This window comes from Carettochelys insculpta, chromosome 3 (assembly GCF_033958435.1).
Source record: "Carettochelys insculpta isolate YL-2023 chromosome 3, ASM3395843v1, whole genome shotgun sequence".
Classification (NCBI taxonomy): Eukaryota; Metazoa; Chordata; order Testudines; family Carettochelyidae; genus Carettochelys; species Carettochelys insculpta.
This window is the reverse complement of record NC_134139.1, coordinates 20925969-20952656: the sequence shown is the minus strand read 5'-3', so window position 1 is coordinate 20952656 and position 26688 is coordinate 20925969. Positions and strand designations below refer to the sequence as shown.

Here is a 26688-nt window from a genome sequence, read left to right as displayed (position 1 = left end):
CTAGAAGGCCAGTATACTGGGTTCTATTTGAAGGCTAGGTAATGGGCGGGCACAGCCCGCCCACGACTAAAAGGCCCCTCTTAAAGGGAGAGGGAACCCATTAAAAAAAAGCCATGGCCCCAACAAAGTACAGGGGACAACAAAAGAGAAAACAGGGACGGGAGTGGAGGTCAAAGGTTTAAAACTAGGGAACCAGAAGGCGACACCGAGCAGAGAACCCCGGACAAGGCCCACGGCCCCTCAAGGTGTCGAGAGAAGCCAGTGGACGCCGCCCAAAGGAACTCGGCCTGGATTCATGAGCGAAGAGCAGAGCGGAAATAGGCCCCACAGTCGCAGGCTTCCCCCCCGCCAGCCTCCTCTCCCGAGTGTTATAAATGGCTACCTTGGCCATAGCCAGGAGGAGGCTGACGAGGAGGTCCTGTGACTTAGTGGGGCCACGTATGGGGTGTGCAAGGATAAAAAAGGTGTGGGGAAAAGTGCAGCCAGAACCTCAGCAGGAGGTTCTGGAGGAGCCGGAAGAGGGGCTGCAACCTGGCGCACTCAGTGTAAATGTGCGCCAGGGTCTCCCTCGTTCCACAGAAAAAGCAAGTGTCCGGGGGGTGGGAGTTGAACCGTGCCAAGTACACGCCAGTGCTCACTGCCCCATGAAGGCTTCTCCAGCTGATGTCCCCGGCGGGCCGCGGGACCAGGGTAGAATAAAGGCTGGCCCACTGGGGCTCCCCACCCTCCGAAGATGGTGGAAGGTCCCACCACTTGTGATCTGGGCGGGACATGAGGGTGGGATAGTGGAGCGTGTGAAGCATGAGAATGTACAGATGATGTCGGGGCATGGTTGGAAAGGGACCAGCTGCAAGGCGTGCAGCCGGCTGGGATGATGTGGGCGGGGGAGGCTCGCGGAGCCAGGGGCCCACAGAGAGATCCGGAGGGCCAGGAGTGAGAGGGGGTCGGGGTGCACCCTCTCGCAGGACCTGGCGTAGGTAGGTGTGAGCAGCAGGTGGCAAGGCGGCCTTCACCTCCTCGAGTACACGCCGGGGAGAATGTAGGGTGGAGAGCCCCATGCGCTGGGTGAGCGCCGGGGCCTCCATCCAGTCACCCCGGTCACAGTCCAGGAGGTCTCTGACCCTGGTGATTCCACCGAGGACCAGCCTCCGGCACACCGCGGGGGACTCCGCCGCCTGCACACGGAGGTACGGATTGTGTAGCAGGGGCTCCGCAAGGAGGTCTTCCCCCGTGGTGGCCCCGAAGGACCTGGAGACTGCGAGCAGCCGCCAGGTGCAGAGGAGGTCCTGGTGGAAGGCCGGCAGCTCCGAGAGGTCTCACAGATGGCCTCTCAAAGGCAAATAAAGGAGCTGCCAGTCGTATTGGAGCCCTCGGAAGTGACGGAGGAAAGTGTGCGCCAGCGTGCTCCATGCCAGACTATCTGCACTATTGCTGTTGAGGAGTCCCTGCAGGGCCCGGAGGCGGAAGACCTGGACCCGAGTGTGGAGGCAGGTCAGGCCCTGTCCTCCCTCCTCCGGGGGGAGATGGAGAACCCCTGCAGGGACCCAGTGCAGTCCTGGCCAAAAGAACTCCAGAACCACCTTCTGGAGGGCGGTGAGGAAACCCAGGGGTAGGACAAGGGTGTTGAGATGGTGCCAGAGCATGGACAGGACTAGTTGGTTAAGCACCAGTGCCCTCCCCTGTAGGGAGAGGCACTGGAGCAGCCCCGCCCATCTCCGCAACCGCTCAGCCACCCTGCCCTCTAAACCCTGCCAGTTTTCTGGCAGAGAGGGATGGGTGGCAGATAGAAAGACGCCCAGATAGGGCAGCGGACCTGCGCTCCACCGCATGGCCTGAAGCGTGGGTGGGAGGTGGCCCGCCTGCCACCCAGCCCTGACCACCAGGCCAGAGCTCTTGACCCAGTTGACCCGGGCGGAGGAGGCTGCCGAGTAAACGGCTTGGCAGGCCTCCAACCGTGCCAGGTCTCCCAGGTCCTGGACCACGAGAAGTAGGTCGTTGGCATATGCTGACAGAACCAGCTGCAGCTCCGGCTCACAGAGCACCAACCCCGTCAACCTTCGTCGAAGGAGACAGAGGAAGGGCTCGATGGCCAGAGTGTAGAGCTGGCCCAACAGCGGGCAGCCTTGATGCACCCCTCGCCTGAAGCTGTTCGGAGTGGTCACAGTCCAGTTGAGCTTGACCAAACACTCTGAGGCAGCGTACAGCACCTGGAGAAACCCGATGAAACGGGGTCCGAAGCCGAAGGCCCACAGAGTGCCCAGGAGATACCTGTGGTTCACCCTGTCGAACGCCTTCTCCTGATCCAGGGACAGGAGGGCGAACGACAAACCATCCCTACACCCGAGCTCCAAGAGATCCTGGACCAGATAGAGGTTGTCAAAGATGGTGTGGCCCAGGACAGTGTAGGTCTGGTCGGGGTGGCCTGCGTCCTGCAGCACAGACCCCCAAGCGACAGGAGACGGCTTTAGCAATAATCTTGTAGTCCGTGCTGAGGAGCGAGATGGGACGCCAGTTCTGCAAGGATTTGGCCCGTTTTGCAAGGATTTGGCCCAGACGCTGAGCAGGTCTGGGCCGAGGACATCCCAAAACACGCGGTAGAACTCCACGGTCAGCCCGTCCATGCCTGGGGATTTGTTGGTGGGCATGAGATGGAGGGCTTCCAAGAACTCAGCTAGAGTAAGAGGAAGCTCTAGCCGGTCCCGGTCACCCGTGCTGACCGAAGGCAGTTGGTCCCAAAGCACTCTGCAGGCGTTGGCGTCGGTCGGATCCGGGGAGAAGAGGGTGGCGTAGAAGGCGTGAGCCCTCTCGTGCATCTCCACCGGATCCGTAAGAGGGGTGCCGTCCTCCGCAAGGAGGCAGAGGATATGTTTCTTGGCACCCCTCTTTTTTTCCAGGGCATAGAAGAAGTGGGAGCCACGGTCCATCTCCTGGAGGAGCTGGATCCGCGACCTCACAAAGGCCCCCTGTGCCCGAAGGGTGTCGAGGGCCCCGAGCTCGTCCCGCTTCTCCCGGTACGTGCCACAGAGGGATGGATCTCTGGAGCTGGCGGCCAGGCACCTCTCCAGCTCAAAAACCTCCCGCTCCAGCTGTCCTATCAACGCATCCCGCCGCCAGCTGGCCCCCCGGGCATAGTCGCGGCAGAAGAGCCATGTGCGCACCTTTCCCAGATCCCATCACCGCCGCACCAAGGGAAAGGCATGCCGTTGCCCATGCCAGGCCAGCCAGAACTCCTGGAAAGATGCCACGAAGCCCACATCCCCCAGCAGGCTGTTGCTGAAGTGCCAGTAGGCCGACCACCGCTTCCCCGGAGAAAGGGAAGCCTTCACAGCCACCAGGTGGTGGTCCGAGAAAGGGACCGGCCGCACGCTGGAGGAGTGGGCCCGAGAGAGATGTTGCCAGGAGATGTAGATGCAGTCCAACCGGGAGTGCATGGATTTGTGGCCCACCACCTGGACGTAGGTGAAGACGGTGTCCTCGTCTGGGTGGTGGCTGTGCCAGACGTCCACCAGGGAGCGATGATTGATGAGCTCCCTGAGGACGTCCGCAGCGGCCTGGCACTGCTCCGTCCCCATATGGTCCCGCTTCTCGAGGGTGCAGTTAAAATCCCCTCTGAGGACCAAGCACTTGCGAGGATCGATGGAGTCGAGGAAGGCTGCCGCCTGCCGGAAGAATGATGTTCTCTCTGGGCCGGATGTTGGGGCGTAAACATTGATGAGGTGGAGGGGCAGCCCCTCCATCCATACCTGGAGATATAGCAGGCGGCCTGGCACGACCTCGACGCTCCCCAGCACCTTGGGCTGCAGGTCTGGGGAGAACAGGGTCGTTACCCCGGCCCGATGGGCCGAGAGGTGACTAAGATGGACCCCGCCTCCCCACTCCAGCCACCAGCTGGCTTCGGCGGCCGGAGTAGTGTGGGTCTCCTGTAAGAAGGTGAGGTGACCGAGTACCCCCCCGTACTTGGAGGAAGGAGAGCACCCGCCACCTGTGGAGACGCGACCCGCAGCCCCTGGTGTTCAAGGTGGCAAAGATGATCGGTGGCATTTAGAGGGCTGGGGAGGATCCTCGCCAGAGGGAATGTCAATGGTCCCCGCGGGGCCGCGCAGCAAGCCGTGGCCGATGCCATAGGTGATTAGAGCGTCACAGAAGCTGCGGGCCCGTTGGTAGGCCGCAGTGTCCCTCCTCCCGGTCCCCTTGCCCTCCTTTAGAAGGGCCCTCATGGACTCAAGGATGAAGTGAAAGTCACCCCAGCACTGGAGGGTGAGAGCTACTTTGTTCTTGGAGCCGCGAATGTCCTCCAAGAACTCGCACATCTCGTCCGCCAGTGCATGGGGTGCCAAGGCCTCGGGGTCCCGAGTGCCCCTTGGCCTCGTATCTTTTTGGGCCTGACGGCCGGCAAGAAGGTCAGGATGGGGGCTGGGGCTTGGTTTTGGGAGGAGTAGGCGTGGCGGAGGGAGAGCAGCCCCGAAAGTACTGGGAGAGGGCAAAGCAAAGGGGGCCTCCCGAGGGGTTGCAGCCTCGGGAGTGGTTATGAACAGACAGGGTCCAAGGGGCGGGGGCAGGAAATAAAGGGATGTGGGCAGGAGGGGTAAAGGTTTTAGGGAAGGGGGACGGGTCATGAGGAAAAGGGGGAGGTGGAGGAGGAGGAGGAAGGGAGGGAGGGTGGGGGAGGCAGTGGCGGGAGAAGGGGAGGGGAAGGGTCCGGAGCGGGTAAGGGCACAGGTTCTGGGGCAAGGCATTGATTGGAAGAGGGGGTGGGGGCGGGGGCAGGGGCGGGAGTGGGGGCTAAGGTGGGAGTGGGGGCGGGAGTGCAAACAAGAGGGGTTTCAGGAGCGGGAGCTTTTCCGGGTGGTGAGAAGGGAGAGAGTGCAAAGGACAAGGTGCCAGTGCATTCGGCAGCAGGCACTGATGAGGTGGGAGGGTCAGCATTGGGGTTTTCGACTCCAGGATGGAAGGGAGAGCAAGGCGGGAACACAGATCCTCCCGGAGCATCCAGGGGCTGGGGAATTGCAGTTGGGAGGGTGTCCCCAGCCGGGGGGGTGGTCGCACCCCGCGACGTCCCTGAACAAGGAGGGGTAGTGGTTGGGGGATTGCTGGCCGGTGGGGAAAGCGAGGGGGATGGCTGAGTGTAGGCAGTCGGTCCACAGGCTTCTAGTAGCAGGCCCTCTATGTCCAGAGCAGCTGGGGTTAGGCCTAGGGCCTCGACCTCCTGCGAGAGGAGGGCGAGGCCGGGGCTCACCTCCTCCGGGCGCTCCGTGACGGCGGTCTGGGCAGTGGCCGGAGGGGTGTCGGAGGAGGGCATGGGCTCAGGACAGGCCTCCTCTGCCCTTTGGGCTTGGGCCCCGGGACAGAAGGGGTGGTATCCTCCATTGCTGCTGCGGCGGCCTCAGTCACACCCGGCAGATGGTCAGTAGCCGGGGGTTCAGCAGGTGGATCAGGGCTGGCGGCTCTCTATAATGCCTTGCGCGGCACATCCACCCCGTCCTCTGACAGGGTGGAGTGCTGGGCACGTGTGTTTTGTTTTTTGCGCTTCCCCCTCACTAGTAGCCAGTCCTCCAAAGAGACGGGCTCGGTGGTAGAAGAGGAAGGACCAGTGGACAGAGGTAACGAGGAGGGAGGGAAGGAGAAGGAGGATGGGACAGCAAGGGAAAGGGACGGCCCACCCTGGGATGTGCCCTGTCCGGGTCCTGCCGCCGGCCCTGCCTCCCTCTTCTCCACAGACCCGGCTTGAATGCCCGCTCGGGCGCCGGTGCCTGCTTCTTACTGCCACTCGCCATGTGCCTGGGCATCCTTCGACGCCCGAGCGGCAATGGTTCCGTCCGGGGCGGGAGGAGGAGGGGCGGTCCCAGGGCCTGCCGCAGTCGGGGCATTGCTGGTCATGTGGCTGGCGCCGCCCGGGTTGGAGGAGGTCCCAGGCTCCCCTCTTTCGTGCTGGGCCAGGGGGCAATCCCTCCGGACATGCCCCACCACGCAACACATGAAGCACTGGGCCTCCCCCAAGGTGTAATAGACCTGGTACTGGGCCCATTGATCAGACACCAGTATAGCCCCCTCCTGGGCCACCCCACCCTGTGCTGCCGCTGGCGGCAGTTGGATTCGCGCCTGCCGACGGAAGGAGAGCACGTGCCGTAGGGCGGGGTGTTTGCAGCCCAGAGGGAGGGGACTCAGGACCGACAAAGGCCGGCCCAGGGAGGTGAGGAAAGGCAGAAGGGCGGAATTGGGAAGGAAGGGAGGGACAGAGGAGAAAACCACCCGTATGCCCAGGTCCTTGAGTGGCTCCAGGGGCACATGGAGGCCCCCGACCACCGAGCCCCTCTCCACAGCCTCCTGCGTGGCGGCCTCCGACGCCAGGAAGAAGACGATCTTCCCAAACATTCAAGAGGCCGCCACCACGGCCGCGGGCCCCACCGCCTGCGCCAACGCCCGCACATAGGTCTCCACGTGGGGCGAGGCCGACACTACGAGGCAGCGGACTCCATGCCTCCTGGTGAGGGCGGGGAAGGGGCTGTGCGTGTCGGGGATGGTATTCCGAGCGGAGGCAGAAGGAGCAGGATGCACGGCGTCCACTGCCTGGGCATACAACATGGGGGCTGGGGGATCGGAGCTCCCAGGATCGGCAGAGGGAACAGGGGAGCGGGGAGGAGGGGAAGCTGCAGCAGGTGTTTCGGCAGCTGGGGTGGAGGGCCCGGCTGTGGGAGGTTTGTCCTTCCAGGCAGGGCTCTTGCCCTTTTTGGTTCCCTGGCCCTTCCTGCCCTTTTGGGGGGGTGGATTTGGGGCGGGGTCGGTGGAGGAAGGCGCCGCAGCAGAGGCAGCAGGAGCCCCGGAGCCCACGCCCGCACCCTCAACCAACGCAATGGCAAGATCCCCGGCAGCCCTGGACGAGTGGGCCACCATTTCAAGGGTGGAAGGGGTAGTAGTGGAGGGAAGAGGGAGGGGGGCATCACCAGATGTACCCCCGGCGGTTGTGGAGGTCATGGTGAGGGGTGCAGGGCAAGGAATTTTATAGAGGTAGGGCACTTTAAGAAGGAGTGGGGGAGGGGAGGAGGAAGGGAGAAGGGAGGGAGGACGTGGCTACCCCTCCCCCACTCGCCAGGCTGAGGACCTGGTCAGGTGGGGGTGGGGCAGGAGGAGAGAGGGAGGAAAGGGAGTGCAAGAAGGCCACAACTCCCAGCACAAGATGGTAAACGGCTCCTACTACTGCACTGGGATGTGGGGGGGCGTCAATATATGTATGCGTGGGGAGGTGAGTGTGAGAGAAGGGGAGGGACTCAGGCACCTAACAAACACAAAAAGGGGGGGGCGTGGGCACAAAGGGAGGGGTAAGAAGGAGGGTGGCAGAGCCAACCAGGAAGGGGAGGGGGTGTTAGGGGAAAGGTGTGCCCACGGGTGCCTCAAGGAGGGCCCACAGCAGCTGCTGCTGCTGCAGAGCCCCGCAGATGCAGGAAGGAGGAAGGGGCAGATGGTTAGGGTGGGCCCCAGTTGGAGAGGGCCCCAGCGGCAGCTGGGTGTGCGGGGGGGTGTTAAAGGAGGCAGTGGCTGCAGGGGTGGGGCAGGGACCACACCCTAACACCCCACCCCCAACTATGCAGCCACCCCTCTGGGGCCCCGGTGGGGAGGGGCCCCACCCAAACTCACCACCCCAAGCCACTCCACAGCAAGCTGTGGAGGGAAGCCCAGCCGCCGCCCAAGAAAGCCCCTTACCTCCTCCCAGAGCAGTGAGGATGCAGCGGACAGTGGATGGAAAGGTGGGCCCAAGTAGAGAGCCAGCAGAGTCCCCCCCAGGAGATGGAAGGAGGGGGGGCACCCCCCTCCAGCCAAGAGACAGGGCAGGAGGAGCCCCCCCTCACACCACCCACGCAGCAGGTCCAGAAGAAACTAGCTGGGAGGAGTGCGGTGGGGGGGAGAAGAAGGCAGCCTGCCTAAGGCAGGGAAGAGAAGCTGGCCCAGAAAGGGGGCCAAAGGACAGCCCCAGGGGGGCCTGAAGCAGCCAAAGGCTGCCCACCCCCCAGCACCTCACCTCCCAACCACGGGGCTCCCCAAATGGGATCCCTGCGGCAGCCCCGCAGCCTAAAGGACAGAGTGTTTCTGTTCCCTGTCTCGGCCCAGACCTTCATCACTCAGATAGGCCCTGTGCTCCCTATAAAAGGCTCCCCATCTGGTAGCAGGGGGGAAGGTTTTGGGAGGAGCAGGAGCAGGAGCAGGAGCATAGCGAAAAGGTACCTCGGGGAAGTGGTGGGCGAAGTGGCCCAGGGTGAGGCTGCTACTTTGGGGCAGGGGTAAAGGTCCTGCCAGTTGCCTCTTGTTCTCATAGAGATCCTAGGTTGGAGTCCAGGGTAGAGGGTAGGTCTGGACTCCCCCCACCCTTCCCCCGAGGGATCACTTTACTGGAGCAGGCATGGGCCTGCAAGGGGACTGGTATTATTCTCCCTATACTGGTCCTGCCTATGATGAGGATGGCTCGCTAAGCAGAGACCCCTGCCTTTGGAAGGGCCTGGGCAAAAGGGGGGCCTCCGTGAGTCTCTGAGGCAGCACAGATCCGCCAGGAAGTGCAGGGACCCACAGAGGCTGACAAGGGACTTTGTCACAATATATATACCCTATCAACCCTGGAAATAATGATTAGAAGTACAGTTAGATGCCATGGGCCAGAGCCTCACCTGATGTATTGAGCATAGCTTTGTTGACGTCAATGGAGATACATCTGTGCACACTCATTGAGGATCTGGTCTTCATGTATTAGCAGCTAACTTGTTCACTAACAAACTTAAGTGAAGCCTGTCTTATTTGACAAAATGCTACAGGAAATATCCTGTTTGGTCTACAAAAATGTGAACACACAGCAGTGTGTCTTCCTTTATTAACATGCTTTGCTTTCAGTAAAACATCCAATTACCTACCTATTCACAATACTTCTGAGATATGTAGAAATATCTAGATACCAAACCATCCCTCTCTGTTGTTAACAAAATCCTTTCCACTTTTGCCCTGGATGTTTGCATTCAGTCGTTCCTGTTCTTACGAACATCCTAATTCTAAACATATTAATCATCCAGTTCAAAGGAGCAATCATATAGTTCTGAATAGGATTTCATTCGGCTGAAGTGGGCCATGGCAGATGAACAAGACTAACCTTCCGTTTTGTATTTGCAGAACTAGCCAAGTGTTCCTGCTTTGGTTTGTGGTAACAGAAGGATGTTCTGACTTTGGATATAAGCTAAATCTTCTGTGACCTCTTTGCATTTTTTTAAAAAGGGCAGCCAGTTCTCTTAGGTCTCTTTGTGCATCTCATTTATTCAGTGCAATCTACTTCTTTTGCAGGAAGTCATGTTGCCAGTATAACAAAGGAACCGAGTGGTTAAGGTATGGGTCTCAAACCCAATTCACCTTTGTGCTAGTGCCAGTCCTCAAAACTTTCCAGGGGGCCAACAGGCACCCCACCCCCAGCAGAGCTCGGGGGGGGAGGTGTTTTGTGCATTTCCCCTCCCTCTTTTATGTATCCCCCAGCATTGTTGGCCAGCCCATGCTTTTCCCCACACACACACCTATCAGACCACCCTCCAGCCCTTCCTGCTGCCCTTGGGCCATTTAAAATCTGCTGGGGTCTCTGCTGCCACCACTCTGTAGTATTGTGACTTGGGTGGCTTCTGGCTGCTACCTCCACGCTGCTGCAGGCACATCCTGGTGGCCTGGGAGCAGTGTGCATAGAGTCATCCCATCCATAGGTGTAAGCTGTGAAACTATTAATTCATTCTGTGACACTGAGTAGATACCAGTGATGCCGACTCTCGTGATTTGATCACAAGCCTCCTGACATGTGGGGCTTTTCTTTTCTTTTCTGGACAGCCCCAGCCACATTATTAGAATTAAGCCAGACTGGGGAACATTACTGCCTGATGCTTCACACGCCATTATCATCGGTGATCACTCTAAGTTAAGACTAGCACCCCCTCGCCTGCGTGCCAGGGGACCTGGCCAGGGAGACCACAGAAGGCAGAAGAGAATGGTGGGAGCAGCTTGCCTCACAGACCTGCTGCACTGCCCCCTCCAGTGAAAGGGTCTGGTACCCCTGCACACCCCAGAGAACAGAAGCCAGGGGAGTTACTACAGGGCTCTTTAGCCTGAAATAACCATGGCTAAGGTGGACATCCTCCACACAGTGCCTGGCTCAAAAATCAATAGCCATTGGGTGTTACCTTCAGTGGGAAGTGTAACTCGGGGTTATTTCTCAAGGCAGAAAGGTTGCCTAGGGGCTGGACAGAGCCGCTTAAACTCAGTGATAATGACACACAAGTGTGTGTGTGTAAGAGAGTGAGAAATTTGTGTGTGTGTGTGTGTGTGAGAGAGAGCGAGAGAGAGCACAGAACAGGTAAAGAAGATGAAATAGTACAAAACACCACGCAAATAACCTCATATACATTTTGCTGTTTTTAGAGCTCTCCCTAATTAGTTACAACCCCCTTTTTAATGCTTCTCCACACAGCCGTGTTTCCCTCCCATTCTGTTTTTAAGCCAATATCAGAGAAGCAGCCAAGGAGTCACTAACCCTCGCTCCCCTGACTGGCCCGCTAACAGCCATGCCCTCGCAGAGACTGCCCTGCCACTCCCGGAGTAAACAAAAGCAGATTTCCAGCTGGCGGGTAACTGAGCAAGCAACTCACCGGGCTGGGGTAGATAAAAGTGAAAATCACTAGCGCTGCCCTGCTGGCAGCAGAAGCATGTCACCTGGGGCAGCTCCTTGGTCAACATACTTGGCATCCAGGTGGAGGCAGCCAGTGCAGCTTCCTGGACCCAGGAGTGCCCTCTGCAGCTGGGAGTACAAGGACGCTGGGGATTCAGGTGCCACTGTAAGCCATGTGCACCGGTGAATCCTTGCATAACGCCCGTCCCCCCATGCCTCCTCAGCTGACAGCCATGCAGGCCCGATGGACAACCATTTTTCAAAAGGTTCCATGGGCTGGATTGCAGAGGTTCTTGGGCCACTGATGGGCTAGGGTACAGGACTTTGAGACCCCTAGGTTAGGGGAACCCACCTTCATGGGCCTGACCCGAAGCCAACTGATGTAAACTGAAAGTCTCCCATTGGAAGACTTTCCATAGGCTTTGACATAGGCCCCAGTAATGGGTTCCAGGCTGAAGATAAATGAAAATGGTTTAAAATACAAATGTTTCTCATATTTACTCAAATAGGAACTGCATATCAGATTACCTTGCCGTCTCCAGGTTGCAGTTTGGAAGGGCCTGTAGCTCTGTGAGAAGAGGGAAACTGGGGTTCCAATGATTGCAGAATTTAACCTGGCAGAGAAAACCCAAATGAGTCAAATTTCCCCCAGTATATGTTAAACAAGTAGGACAATTCACCTCACTTTAAAATGGGACCATAAAATGTCATTTAAATCAACACAGCGCACAGGCTGTGTACAACAGGTTAAACTTCTCTAGTTCAGCACTCTCTTGTCCGGCACAACATCTGTAATCCAGCATGATTTTAGTTATTTGGATAACCGCATATCATGGGTGTGGCCAAGTTTCCCACGGTCCCATAAATTTTCTTTACAGCCACCAGTCCTGCCTCTAGTGTTCTGTGCTTTCAGTGTGTTCACCTGCCCCCACTCACACATCTGACAAAGCAGGTCTTTGCCCACGAAAGCTTGTGCTCCAAAATATCTGTTAGTCTATAAGGTGCCACAAGACTTCTTGTTGCTCTCGAAGCTACAAACTAACACGGCTACCTCTCTGATACCGTGTTCTGTGCTGTTATTTAATTGTAATTTGCCCCAAACGTCTTCTTAAGACCAGTAAGCAGTGGAAGTGTTGGTAGTGTGCTAGACAATACTGATCTCTCATGGTCCAGCAAGTTCCTTCATTCGGCTCCAGTCAGGTCTCAAGGGTGTCGGACTAGAGAGGTTCAGCCTCTACTGGCCAGATCTCCTGTTGGTGTAACACAGTGATGCTTCCACTGTCTTCAAAGGCGCTATGTTGATTTACACCAACCAAGGATCTGGCACAGTCTACTTCCATACAGGATGTAGAGCAAAGCAGACAGTTCTGAAAAGCAGCCCTAGCTTTCCCAGGGAATGAGTTCATCAAGTAGGGGGAGATTTTGAAGGGCCCAAAGGGGGGCAGTCAGCAAAATCTGGCCATCCAGTTTCCTTTTTGTGTCACTGGTGATATGCCCTATAGAGCTAAGTGTCACATACAGCTGTCAAGCCATAGACATATGCAGTTTAATACAAATAAGAAAGCAGCCAATAAAATTAAACTAGAGGCTTTATTTTAACTTAATTCCGCATAAGGGCTCTTGCCATCTGCCCTTTTCATTTTCCCCAATTGTCTTCACGCAAGCTCCCTCTAGTGTTCCCAGCAAGGCACTACACCTACTTGCTCATTACCTGCTGCACTGAATGAACCAATGGGAGGGAGTTCAAAGGCATATGAAATAAGGAGAGAAAAATGCCCCTTCAATTCAGATGAGCACATGTAAAATGTAGTTCAAGGGTAAGGCTCATGGTGGTCAGAACAAGGCAAAATCAGTTCACTTTTCAGTTCACCCACTAAAGGTTCTTCGGTGTCAAAGTACAGTGGTTAAACAGGCTGCTGTGCACGCTGAGGGATGTTACAGAAACCTGCTGTGGAAATGAAGCCTCTGCCTGGTCCAGTGGCAAATGCTATTTCTAAAAATGGACTTAGGTACCTATGATACCAGTGAGATCTTCCATAACTCTACTCAGCTGCCTTTTAATCCTGGAGGTGTCTAACATCAATCGGCATCTAAAGCTCTACCACTAAACTGCCCAGGTGCCATTTCTGCCAGAAAGCATGTGCTAATCTGCCCCAGTCCTGAGGCAGCTATTTCATATCTTAGCCTGAATGAGGTCTTCCAAATGGATGGTGTTCCACCTAGCTGACCAACTCATGGAGCTGGAAGGGATCCTCAGAGGTCATTGATATACAGCGCATGCCTTGTGAACTATAATTTTTAAAAAACCTTGACTTATGGAACATTAATACCCCATAGAATTGTAGGTGTTATCATTCTATGTAAGGGTAGGAAGTTTTGCTATGTATTTGTGTGTGTGTGTGTGTGTGTGTGTGTGTGTGTGTGTTATTGAAATATGTTCTGATCTTGGGACAACTCACAACCAGCCTTTTAGGTACAACAATCGAATACCCAGACGCACTGATGGCCCATGAAAGGGAATCCACTCTCCCAACAGCCATCTCTGAAGATTTCTTAGAGAGACCACATAGATCAATGGTTCACAAATTTAAAACATTCACGTAGCCCTTTCGGGACTTCGGCCTTATCAGCATATCCCACCCCCAATGCCGTACCACTGCTTATCTCCAGATTTTTTCATAATTTATCTTCTGTCACGTACCGCTTGAAATCCTTTCACGCACCACCGGTGATACGCGTACCACACTTTGGGAAACACTGACAGACAATGACACCAGCTTCACCAATGGGCTGTGATGCCCTTTCACAAGCAAAAGATCGTCATGGAAGGAACTAGGAAGAGGGGAAGTGACAATATGCCTTGGCCTCACTCCCCCACAACTCAACACCTGGAAGAACCATGTAGAAGACAAAATCCTTGAATTTTGGAGTGTGGGCTGGGACTGGGGGAGTGGCCCAGTCTGAGGGTTGCAGTGTCCATCAGGGTGAGACACTGTTTCAAATCCTGTTCCATGTACAGAACTCAGATTGCAAATGTATGTTTATTTCTTAGATTCCTAACTACGATCTCCATGCTTATTACCTAGAAGCACTTAAAATTCAGCATTACGCAGTTAATAAATCTGTTTTGTCGTTTACCTAAAGCAGTGTGTTTTGGCTGAAATGCTTGGAAATCTTGGCTCAGTTCCTAAAGGCTTGTATGTGTCTTCTCTATACCAAGCGCAGGGTGGACTGGGTAATGAACTTACACTAGTCAGGCGTCTAACCAGAGCAGATATTACAGGTCTGGGGCGCATGGCCGGTGATCTGTGGAGGGGGACTTCCTGAAGTGGCTGACTTACTGGTTCACGAGTGGCTGGGAGGAGCATTCAAGTGATGCTGCTGGGTACATCCATGCCTGTGAGTGTCTTCAAATGCAGTACTTGCCAGAGGTTTGCCAACGGTATCACAAGGTAATGGAGCCCAGGCTGGCAAGCCAGGGGCTCAGCTAGCCCCCAGTCCAGGTTGCACCCTGAGAACTCCATCCTAGTAGGGCTCTCACAAAGAGGCAGGAAACCCAACTTCAAATCTCATCACTGCCTCAGGGTGGGGAGGGAATTGAACGTGTGTCTGTCATGTTCCCCTTTGCATAAAGAACTAAATAGCCATTGGCATGGGGGATTGGGACACACCCTATCCAGCAGGCCAGGGAATCATTTTGTCTCTGGGCCAAGGAATGTGTCAGTGTTTTATACGAAGTGGGCGCACTCTAACAGGCCAGATTGAGACAGCCTGAGCCCAAGATACCACCTGCCCAGAGGTTCTTGCACTTCTCCTGAGAGCTGGTAGCCCTGGGTTCCAGGCACTGTTTTACATCAGGCAGAGGGGAACTCTGGCCTTCTATAGTAGGTGTGTTGACTCTGTCTCCTTGGCTGTCAGGTATGGAAAGAAAGAGCTGCCTCAGGTGTTTGTCTAACTCCAGGCTAGCGCTTGCAGAATTCAATCCCAAATGCAGGGAGATGCCTCCCATTGGGCACCTATCTCCCTTTGAGGGGTTGGACCTTCCCTGCATCCTTCTCCTGGGCATTTCCTATTGGCTAGTTTACACAGCTCCCAGCTCAGTGTGCTGGCTTTTGCGACTCACATTCTGAGACATCTCATCATCCCCAGGCATAGCGGGGGGAGTCCGGGTTCCTAACTCAGGGCCGAGAACATGTAAAAGTTAAGCACTACTTTTCAGTATCTGCCCCCAAACTGCTGACAGGATTTTAAATAGTTAGCCCCTGCCCCAACCCAGGATGTCCCCCTGGCTATTACAGCTCTGCAGAGGGCAGCCAGGTCCCAGAATCATAGAAATGCTTCAGTTTGCGCCTCTCTTTTGTGTCTGGAAACAAACAGGCAGCTGGAAAATGCTGATTAGACTAAGAGGCTGGACAAGAACCTCACGCACTTCACACTGGTCCTGAGCTCTCTCCCCAGTTTGGCTTCAGGGGCTTTGGAGGAGGACCACTGTCCTTGGGCTGCTGCTTTGAGAACACAGGAGGTAGCAAAGTTCACACAGGCTTTAGTTGGATTAAACAAATTCCCATTTCCAAATGCTACGTACCGGCCCTGCCGCTGACAATCCCCAACGTTATGGTTACCAGGTGCTCTGGTGTTTGATCTGAAAGTCTGGTCCGACAGGGAACCTGGCAGTGCCCAGTGAGCAGTGCTGACCAGACACTGAAAGTCTGGAGACCTGTAGTAACCAGCCTCTGCCACCAAGGAGTGGGAAGAGCAGCAGCTGCTGTTGGCGTCTTGGGGAGCAGTAGAGTACTCAGCAACAGCTCCAGTGGAGAGAGGTACTGGTGTATCCCCCATCCTGCCCTATATCCTTGCCCCTGGATGGCAGCTCTCCCTTCCCCAGTGACCACAGCTCTCCTTTCCCTGCCCTACCCCAGTCAACACTTCACCCCTCCAGCCCTGCTCAGCTAGCGAGGGGGCAGCGGTGGAGGGAGAAGTGAGGGATGGTGGCAGGGGGAAGAGGAACAGGGGGCAGAGCCTTGAGGGAAGGGGGGTGGAGGAAATGGCTGACCCTTGGGAGAAGAAGCAGAGCAGTGGGGGGAGGTTCTGGCACTCAGTGTCCAGTTTACACACATTAGAACATTGGCCACCCCACACGCCATGCAGAAAGTAGCCCTACCTGTTGTCTTCATTCTCAATGACACGCTTGTACCGCTCCAGCTCGCTTGCCAAGGACTGCTGATAGATCACTAGCTGGTGACAGTCATTCGAGTACTTCTCCAAGGTCCTTTCGGCATCCTCTATCTCCTTCCGAAGGATTTCAATCTGCTCGTTGTACAGCTGAACCTCATCATCATAACTCTCCTGCGTGCTCTTAATAGCTTGTTCCAGCATGGTGGTCTGAAATCAAAGAAAAGGAGAGCCATGCTACACATTTCCTATATGGGGACTGACAGACATTGTCAGAAGAGTCATTAAATGAGACACGGTTTTCTACGTCATCAAACTAATGACTGAAAGTAAGTAGCAGCCTTTGACACAATTACTGAAGAGGGAGCTGACTCTCACACTATGCATGGCTAGTGAGCTGGGCAAGGAAGTATATATGGGTGGTTGATGGATTTCCTATCCCATGAGCGTTAGAGATTTTAATGTTTTTTTTCCTTTTCTAAAGTGAGATGAAAAGTTGCAACCTCAGAAGTGTACATGGGCCAATAACGGGAAACAAAAGTCACATTGGTTAAATCAAAACTTGTTGTTTTGCTCATGCTGAACCCTTTTGATTTGCTTTTGCGCTTTTAAAAACCTGTTAAAAGGCCAAAATTTTCCACACCGATGTTGGACACTTTGTTGTAACAGACTCTTTTCTGCAAAGAGTTTTGGTTTCTACAACTCTGCATTTGTCTGCTTGAAAAAGTATTGAGATCAGAAAATTCCCCATCAGCTTCACTGTGAAGGTGTTTCCCAGGCAGCAGCCCAGCCAGTGTACTGAGGGTTATATTGCCCATCAGGTTGAGACACTGTTTCAGATCCTGGGTAGAAGGAGCAAGGTTCAGCTAACCAGCCCTCAATGCCACCACAGGGTTGGAGCCCCCCCAACCCGCCAATCCCATCAGGGCCATCAGGAGCACACCACCCAGAAATCCAGTGGTAATTTAAAGAGCCCAAGGCTCCAGCTCCCACCATTGCTGCAGTCACCACTGCAGGGATAGGGACCCCGGGCTTTTTTGAATGGCCAGACCTGGGAGCAACTCCCTCTTTCGCCCCTGTTGGAGGGCCTGTCTGGCAGACTGAAAGGGTGGGGTGGGGGATGGAAATTGCAGGGAGAAGGCTGGTGTGGGGTCTGTGGCATCGACATAGTGGTCTGAACTCAATTCCTGGCTCCACTGCTGACATTATAGGAGGTTCAAGCAAATCACTCAGTGTTTCAGCATTGGCTTAGTGGCCACAAAGCTGCATTTGCAGGTGGGAAGATTCACTAATGAATTACACCAACGGCAATGGTCAGAACCTCTCTGCCCATGGGTGACACAGGCAGCCAGCATTCCTCTGGGAGGAGCAGGCTCATGGCTGCATCTTACCGCTCCATTTTAGAGTCTCAGCCTGCACGCTCCTTGCACCACCTTTGGTTTTGAGGACACCTGGTTCTAGCCTCCTTGCATCCCACCCAGCCCCAGGAGGTGGTGTAGCACCAATCACGTTGATAAATACTCCTGCAGCTGGAACTCCAAGGGCACCAGCACAAGGCTCACAGCTGCTGAGAGGGCCCACGCACTCCCGATACTGCCCCATGCAGAGGTGGCTAAAATCTGGCCCACACTCTTCTACCTCAGTTCCTCCTGCTGTCAGCTGGGGACTTTACCTATGTCTCTGGTCACTGACTGTGAAGCTCACCTGAGATGGAAAGGTGCGACATGAGGCTACGGGTGATTAATTCTGAGACTGCTACTAGGGCAGCCATGTTACTAAATCTGACGTCTCTGCTGCTGCAGGCCTTCTGGAAGCCCAGCGCACAGGGCTGCAGACTAAGTCACCACTAGCTGCAGTACACGGGAAGCAATCGACAGACAAATGATAATGTGACTAGCTGCATCCTGCCACTGAACTGCACAGGAGAACTGGACAGAGTGACACACAGCAAACAAGCAGCTTCTAAACCTTACGGTAATTTTACTCCACCAACAAGTGAACTGATGACCAAGGAAGCAGTATATAGGTGTGTCTGGTAATATCGGAACATCCTGTAGATTAACAGTGATGCCTGTATAGAAATGGGATTTTATTAATCCATTGCTGGAATGTAAATTGGCCACAAGATGGTGCTCAGTCACTTGCAAAAGGAAGATGAGGTGTTGCAGCAAAGAGTTACTTCTTCTGGGATTTATAGAGTTTATTAGGTAATTCCTGTAACACCTTCTTTTGTTTTCTTTTGCAAACAGTCACAATTTCTAAGAAGGGTTCATTGGTAACTAGCCTACAACCAGCACCCAGTTGGTTCTCAGTCAGCACAAAGCTGTGGGCCATGTGACACCCTCAGGTCTATCACTAGGGCGGGACAGGAGGAGACCAGCAGAACCAGTGCAGGGTATAAAAACGGGGTGATGCAGGTTTGGGTCATAGGTGCTAAAACTAGGGAGGCTGAGGGGTGGGGGGGAACACACCCATCTTGGAGTGGAGTCCATCATAGTTAGGGAGGGGGATATGGGGTGTCTGGGGTAGAGGTAGTACCTTTGACTCTCCAGCAGCTGCGCCTTTTCAGGCGGATGGAAGCACTGGTCCTCACCCACCACTCAACTCTCACTGTTGGCTCCTAGCAGCTGTTGTGCATTACAGCAACACCATCCCCCGGGCAACTGCGTCAGCTCACAGGCAAAACACAGTGAGGGGGGTCTGGTCTGTCTCACATACCGACCTTATGGAGGGACTTGTTCCTTCTCCCTTCTAATACACAGTCTCAACAGCAGACCAGGAGGTGTGGTGCTGCAAATCGACAACTCCTGTGAAGGTGGAGGAAAACACCCCACTGCTTTGTGGGTTATCCTGGGAAGGAGTAAGGCTAAGGGAGTAAACCCTGACAGACAATCCGGAGGGGAGTCCTAAGGCAGTTCTGTGTCAACTTCTGGCACTGTCCCGGCAACTCCTGCAGCTGAGCTGGTACCAAACATAGAGGTTATCCTTTCCTTTGGACTATATCAGTAAAGCAGAGGTGGGGGCCTGATGTCTGGGCAGCCGAGGGTCTCCATAAAAATTGCCCAGGCTCACGCCTGGAGAGGTACTCCAGCATCGCTTAACAGCGTTGAACCAACAGGAGGTAACAGATACCAGTTATAAGCTCTTGCTCAATTGGCGTAGAGAACGAGCGCCGGGGTTGCGTCCGACGGTGGGAGAGATCATCGCATCTCACTGGACAGTCACTGCCTGCCTTAAGCTGGGCAGCCCCCAGCCAGTAGGGTACTGTCTTGCCACAGTTCACTTGCCTCACTGGGTGCATGAGGCTTAAGGTTCCCAAACCTGACAAGTGACTGAAATGAGCACCAGGCAGACCAATAAGAAAATTATTAAGAAATGGAAATCATCAAAGTTTCAAGCTTGCTTGTTGGAATGTACGGACCATGTTGGCCGGTTTGACTGAAGATCTTCAGGACATCAGCAACAACCAAAAGACTGATGTCATCAACGAGGAACTGAAGAGGCTCCAAGCTGACATCACCACTTTGCAGGAGATGTGACTCGCAGCTTTGGGATCCCTAAAAGAAAAGGACTACACCTTTTTCTGGCAGGGCAAAGCCCAAGAGGAACCCAGGGAGCACTGTGTCAGCTTTGCCATCAGAAACACCCTTTTGCAAATGGTGGAAATAGTCACAGGCAGATCAGAAAGACTCCTTCAGGTCAAACTTCAAACCTGCACTGGTCCCATCCATCTGATCAGTGCTTACGCTCCAACCCTGAACGTCACACCAGAAGAAAAGGACAAGTTGTATGACGAGCTCAGTGCCACCATAGTGCAAATACCTGCTTGTGAACAATTGTACCTTTTGGGTGACTTCAATGCAAGAGTTGGAGCCGATTGTGACTCATGGCCCTCTTGCCTAAGTTACTTCAGTGTGGGAGAAATGAATGACAGTGGACAGCGTCTCCTGGAACTTTGCACGTACCACAATCTGTGCATCACAAACACATTTTTCTGAACCAAGCCACAGCACAGAGTGTCATGGATACATCCACACTCAAAACACTGGCACCAATTAGACTTGATCATCACCAGACGCAACAACCTCAAAAATGTCCTCCTGACACTCAGCTACCTTAGTGCCGACTGCGATACAGATCATTCGCTAGTCTGCTCCAAGCTCAAGCTGAGACCCAAGAAGCTGCACCATTCTAAACCAACTGGAAGTCCCCTCATTGATGCCAGAAAGATGGCAAACTCAGAAAAAGCCGAAATGTTCAGAGAGACCCTTGAGGAGAATCTGCGCAGCAGCCCTGGGGTGCTGATGCAACATCCAGATGGCAGCATCTGAGGGACACAATCTACAATACGGCTTTGTCAGTGTTTGGAAGAAGATCTGGAAACACAAACGACTGGTTCGAAGCTAACTCCAATGAGATGATTTCAGTCATCGAAAAGAAGCACGCTGCACTTCTGGAGTATAATGCTCACCCAGTCAGAGTACCCAGCAAGCACTCAGAGTAGCCAGAAAAATAGTACAGCAGACAGCCAGGTGCTGTGCCAACAGCTACTGGCTTAAGCTATGCAGCAGTATCCAGACCTGTGCTGACTCTGGTAATCTCAGGGGAATGTACGAGGGCATAAGGAAGGCAATCGGACCCATCCAGAACAAGACAGCACCTCTGAAATCCAAATCTGGTGAAGTCATCGCTGACAAAGCCAAACAGACAGAGCGATGGGTCGAGCACTACTCCGAGCTGTACTCATGCGGGAACACTGTGGTTGATACAGCCCTCAACGCCGTTGAGCTCCTGTCAGTCATGGATGAGCTGGACCAGGAACCAACTGTGGTCGAATTGAAGAAAGCTATTGACAGCACTGCAGTAGGAAAGGCCCCAGGCCAGGATGGTGTACCACCAGAGGTAATCAAGTGTGCCTTGGACACACTCCTGGAACCCCTACATGAGCTTCTGTGCCTGTGCTAGAGAGAGGGTGAGGTTCCACAGGATATGCGGGATGCTAACATTTGTAACCTTGTATAAGAACAAAGGAGACGGAAGTGACTGCAACAATTACTGTGGAATCTCCCTCCTAAGTATCACTGGTAAGTTGTTTGCTTGTGTCATCCTCGGCTGACTCCAGAAGCTCGCTGAGAGGGTGTATCCTGAATGTCGGTGCGGATTCCGCGCTGAGAGATCTACCATTGACATGTCTTCTCCCTGAGGCAGCTGCAGGAGAAATGCAGGGAGCAGAGGAAGCCACTCTATGTTGCCTTCATCGACCTGACCAAGGCTTTCGACTCGGTCAGTAGGGATGGACTGTTTAAATTGCTCCACAAGATAGGTTGTCGACAACGGCTACTCAAGATGATCCAGTCTTTCCACGAAGACATGAGAAGAATCATCCAATATGACGGCACGTCACTGGATGGCTTCAGCATCAGGAGTGGCGTCAAACAAGGATGCGTCCTTGCTCCGACATTGTTCGGGATCTTCTTCGCACTCCCCCTGAAGCACGCCTTTGGATCCTCAACAGAGGGCATCTTTTCGCACACAAGATCTGATGGGAAACTGTTTAATCTTGCAAGGCTGACAGCTAAGTCTAAGGTGCAGAGAGTGCTCATTAGAGGCATGCTGTTCGCAGATGACGCTGCTGTAGTGACACACACAGAAGGTCAGCTTCAGAAACTGCTGGATCAGTTCTCCAAAGCATGCAAGGACTTTGGGCTTACCATCAGCCTAGAGAAGACAAACGTACTTGTTCAGGACGTTGCTGAACCTCCATCAATCAGCATTGACAATTACACGCTAGAGGTCGTCCACGAGTTTACTTACCTCGGATCCACCATCACCAACACCCTGTCGCTGGAGTCTGAGCTGAACAGGAGGATTGGAAAAGCAGCCACAACTCTGTTCAGACTTAGCAAGAGAGTGTGGAATGACAACAAGCTGTACACTCACACCAAAATGCAGGTCTACAGAGCCTGCATCCTCAGCACCCTCCTCTACAGCAGCGAGTCTTGGACCTTGTACGCCCGCCAGGAAAAGAGGCTGAATGTCTTCAACTTGCGCTGCCTCAGGCACATTCTTGGGATATCGTGGAAGGACAGAGTGCCCAACAACGCCGTCCTCGAGCAAGCTGGAATTCCAACCATGCACACCCTCCTCAGGCAGCGGCGGCTCCGCTGGCTTGGCCACGTCCACAGGATGAATGATGGAAGGATCCCAAAGTCATCCTGTATGGCAAGCTAGCCTCTGGCAAAAGACCTCCCGGATGCCCCCAATTGTGCTACAAAGATGCCTGTAAGAGGGACCTCAAGGAGGTAGACATCGACCCAGATAGTTGGGAAGAGCTGGCAGACGACTGCAGCAGCTGGAAGCAGGAACTACACAAGGGCCTTCAGAAGGGTGAGATGAAGATCAGACAGCAGGCAGAGGAGAAGCGAGCCCGTAGAAAGGAGGCAAGGACCTGCCAGATACCCACTACATATGCAGCAGATGTAGCAAGGACTGTCACTCTCGTGTGGGCCTCCACAGTCACAGTCAACGCTGCATATGACGATCTTAAATGGAGTTACGAAGGGTGCCATCCATAGTCTACACGGACTGAAGGATGCCTACTACTACATAGTTAGGGATTACCATTTGGTTCAGAGGCCCTCAGCACTCTCCCCATACAAAGTGTTCTGCCACTGCTGGATCAGTCCTAGAGTCAGTGCTCAGGCAGGCGCAGGCCCAGCCGCATCGGCAGGAGGCCAGAACGTTCAGTGCTCCCCCCTGCAGGACTGCAGGCTCGCTGACCCCCCAGCTCTGCAGCACTAGTCTGGTGGTGATGGGTGGGCAGGGGGGACTGCATTGCTGAGTTGTGTGCAGCCAAGGCTGGAAACCAGTGGGGTGCAGGGAGGGGCTGAAAGGAGCTAGGGCTATGGTGGTGCAGGAAGTGGGTGCTACGGCTGGGGCATAGGGAGGAGGTGCAGCTGGTACATGGGGGCCTATTGGCTGGGGCATTCACTGGATGGGGGATCTAAATACTGGGGCACAGATCCTGGCTGGGGAGTGGGGAGTTGAGGGCTGGTGGCAGTCCCTGAGAGGGCTGGGTGCTGGGCTCAGTTGCAGCCCCAGATATATAGGGCCCAGTTCCTAGATGGGGAGCTAGAGCAGCCCCTGAATGGGGGACTAGATGCTGGAGGGGGCAGTCGCAGTAGGGCTGTATTGGGGGGCATTCCCTAGCTGGGGGGTGGGGGTGGAATCTGAGGGGCACTAGGTTACAGACCCTGCCTGGGGGATCTGGGTGCATGGAGGGGCCATTCCTAGTTCCCATCCTTTGGAGTGAGGCTTAGCAGCGGCTCTCTCCAGGCCTTCAGCCCAGCCAGCAGCTGTGCAGGAGGGAGGCCATGCCACCTGTACTGTAAAGTAATTACTTCTAGCAGGGCATGTTCTGACTTCTTTGCTAATTTAAAATGCTTCTGGTGAACATTTGCCAGCGCAGAAATGAAAGGTGCTATATTGATTTCAATCATATTGCTGTCATGTAATAAATACTAAATGCAGGGGGCAGGCTGAAAATGAACAGGTAGTGTATATGTTGTGTGGATGGAGCCCACATAACACACAGAGCTGCCTGTGCAGCCCACTGTGGTAAAAAGGTTGAGAACCATTCCTGTGGAGGGTTAATAAATCATTAATATATCACTTTAATAATTCATTACTCAGTTGTTACGGGCTGTGGGTGGGGAGCTGGATGTGGTGGAGGAGGAGAAGGGAGAGGGCAGTTTCCAAAACGCCTGCATGATTTAAGACATGCCCCATTGAGTTTTAGTTGGGAACTTTCCACACTTAGAGTCTAGCAGAGCAATAGGCTGATTGTTACCATGGGGTTTATAATCACCTATAAACTCTTTTAATGATGTGATGTTAACTGATTAAAATTATGGCCATAGAGATCATAGCTGCAACCACTGTTACATATTTGTAACAAATCTTGTACAAAAGGTATTCATGCGAAGAGTCTACGGAAAGGTAATGATTTGCTGGTTATGATTATGCTGTTTATATGCATGTATCATTTTTGTATTTGAAATTATGAGCTTTGGCTAGGTACTTGTATTTCCACTTGTTTGATTCTGAGTAGTACCAGGGACTCATTCAGCCAGTGTCACTTGAAGGGACTATTGAAGTTGAATGGCTCATTGAGAAGTGCTGGACTCACAGGCTACGTCTACACGTGAAGCCTACATCGAAGTAGCCTATTTCGATGTGGCGACATCGAAATAGGCTATTTCGATGAATAACGTCTACACGTCCTCCAGGGCTGGCAACGTCGATGTTCAACATCGACGTTGCGCAGCACCACATCGAAATAGGCTCAGAGAGGGAACGTCTACATGCCACAGTAGCACACATCGAAATAAGGGTGCCAGGCACAGCTGCAGACAGGGTCACAGGGCGGACTCAACAGCCAGCCGCTCCCTTAAAGGGCCCCTCCCAGACACACTTGCACTAAACAGCACAAGATACACAGAGCCGACAACGAGTTGCAGACCCTGTGCATGCAGCATGAATCCCCCGCTGCAGCAGCAGCAGCCAGAAGCCCTGGGCTAAGGGCTGCTGCACACGGTGACCATAGAGCCCCGCACAGGCTGGAGAGGCAGCATCTTTCAACCCCCCAGCTGATGGCTGCCATGGAGGACCCCACAATTTCGACGTTGCGGGACGCGGATCGTCTACACGGTCCCTACTTCGACGTTGAACGTCGAAGTAGGGCGCTATTCCGATCCCCTCATGAGGTTAGCGACTTCGACGTCTCGCTGCCTAACGTCGAAGTTAACTTTGAAATAGCGCCCGACGCGTGTAGCCGCAACAGGCGCTATTTCAAAGTTAGTGCTGCTACTTCGAAGTAGCGTGCACGTGTAGACACAGCTACAGTGAGCCTGGGGAGATGCCAATCCACATCCAAGGAGCCTTTCCGGCTGTGCTCACACTTGTGTGAGGGTAATAACGTCTATCTATAAAGACCTAAGGCATGCATGAGTTAAGTGATTTCCATGACCAGCATCTGATGGAGTGAGTCTGTGCTCACGAAAGCTCATGCTCAAAACTTTTCTGTTAGTCTATAAGGAGCCACAGGACCCTTCATTGCTGTTGCAGATCCAGACTAACATGGCTACCCCTCTGATACTTGATTTGCCCATGTGACAGCTCATGTGACTGGACACCACCTTGTTACTGTACTTTTCCTCTGGAAGAGCAATGGGATGGCAGAAGCTATCAAAAGACTGGGAGACATCTCCATTTTGCCTCTTTCCTGCTCTAGCTTCTCTTCTGTTTAAGCTGCTGGACTGTGAATATATGCCAATGGGAGCATTCTAACAAAGGGGCTGAGGTCCTTCCAGTGATTTGAAAGGAACCAGAGACTAAACATAACCTAGCAGTTTATTGCATCATTACCTGAAGTCCAGACCAAGAACTTAGCAATTATTGTATGTATTTGATTCCTTTAACCGATTTCAGCTCTTGCCCTTTTTTCCCCTTCTTTTTATAAATAAACATTGAGATTCTAAATACTACGGGGTGGCTACAGTGCAATTTAGGGTGAGATCTAAGTTATATATTGACCTTGGTGTATGAGTGGTCCTTTGGGATCAGAAGAACCTTTAATTGAGGACCCTGGTTTTAATAACCACTCATCTCTACAAGCAGCACACAGTGGTGATACAGAGGAACTGGAGTATCTGGGGGAACTGCTTTTCTGTCTTGTTAGTGTGGTGGAACAGTTCTCTTTTGGGCTGGTTTGGTGCACCTTATAAGTGGGGGGCCACAAGTTTTAGGCTGCGACTGACATTTTTCTCAGCAGTTCATCCTGAATTGGATATTCTTAGCAGCATCCCACCAAGGCACATTGTTTGCACTCATACTCATGATTAGTTTGTCATTCATTAACCCTTTATAAATGGAATCTTAATATAAAGTGTCCCTTTGAAAAGAAAGGTTGGATTCTGAAATTACAAATAGTAAAGGCCACATAATGATTATCCTTTCTTGGGTTAGCCAATCAAAGGCAAGGTCTTACCACCTGCTTGTACATCTGGGCAGACCTCAGGCATCATGATAGTCCATGCTCTCCACTGAGGCCCAGGTGAATTCTCAACCAAGCTGAAGAAGAGATTGGCTTTACCCCAGACTTTCTACGCAATGGCTAGAAGTGGTGTTGAAACCCAGCAAGCTGCTGCACTGGCTGTGCGTCCCCTGGTGTGGTGACCCAGAACACCATCCCCGGAAACAGCATAAAGGAGCCATTATTTGCAGTCTTCAGCTAATTATTTTCCATGACAACCCATTAATTAGGCCCTTCCTAGGGGTGGGCATAGGTCCTGATATTCATGGCGTAGGTTGCTGTTCAGTTTTCAGCTCAGCCTGATAGGATTACAGTGCCAGGTGGATCACTGCAGAAAATATGAGCTACTCTGTGAAGTTATTGATGGGGACAGGCAGGAGCTGCAGGAACAATCCTGGCAGCTCAAGGCCCAGGAGTCAGCACTGCCAGAGACAGAGACTGTTGTTGCTGGTGGTCCCTGGGTATGGCTGGAGGTGCTAACTCATGGGTTGGTGTTCTCAGGGATGGATGTCGGCTGCTGTCTAAAACTTGACATGCATTTCTGAGAAAACTCATAGATTTCAAAGCCAAAAGGGACTGTTGTGATCATCACATGCAACCTCTCTCACAGCACGGTCCTGGGGAAAAGCACTGAACTGACAGCTCTGAAAGCCTCTGATTTCATCCCTACACTTATAGGTGCCAACTTCATGGGTGCTCTGGGGCTGGAGCAAACCATGGGGAAAAATTAGTGGGTGCTCAGCAGCCA

General features: G+C 53.6%; 1 protein-coding gene across 1 annotated transcript in view; it reads right to left on the bottom strand.

Annotated features, from left to right (window-relative positions):
- BFSP1 (beaded filament structural protein 1) overlaps nt 1-26688 on the bottom strand; it is a 70114-nt gene that overhangs the window by 1810 nt on the left and 41616 nt on the right. The window contains exons 6-7 of the mRNA XM_074988491.1: nt 15837-16057; nt 11204-11289 (exon numbers count right to left, since the gene is read on the bottom strand). Coding sequence (XP_074844592.1) covers nt 11204-11289; nt 15837-16057 — 307 coding nt within the window. The remainder of the gene's footprint in view (nt 1-11203; nt 11290-15836; nt 16058-26688) is intronic.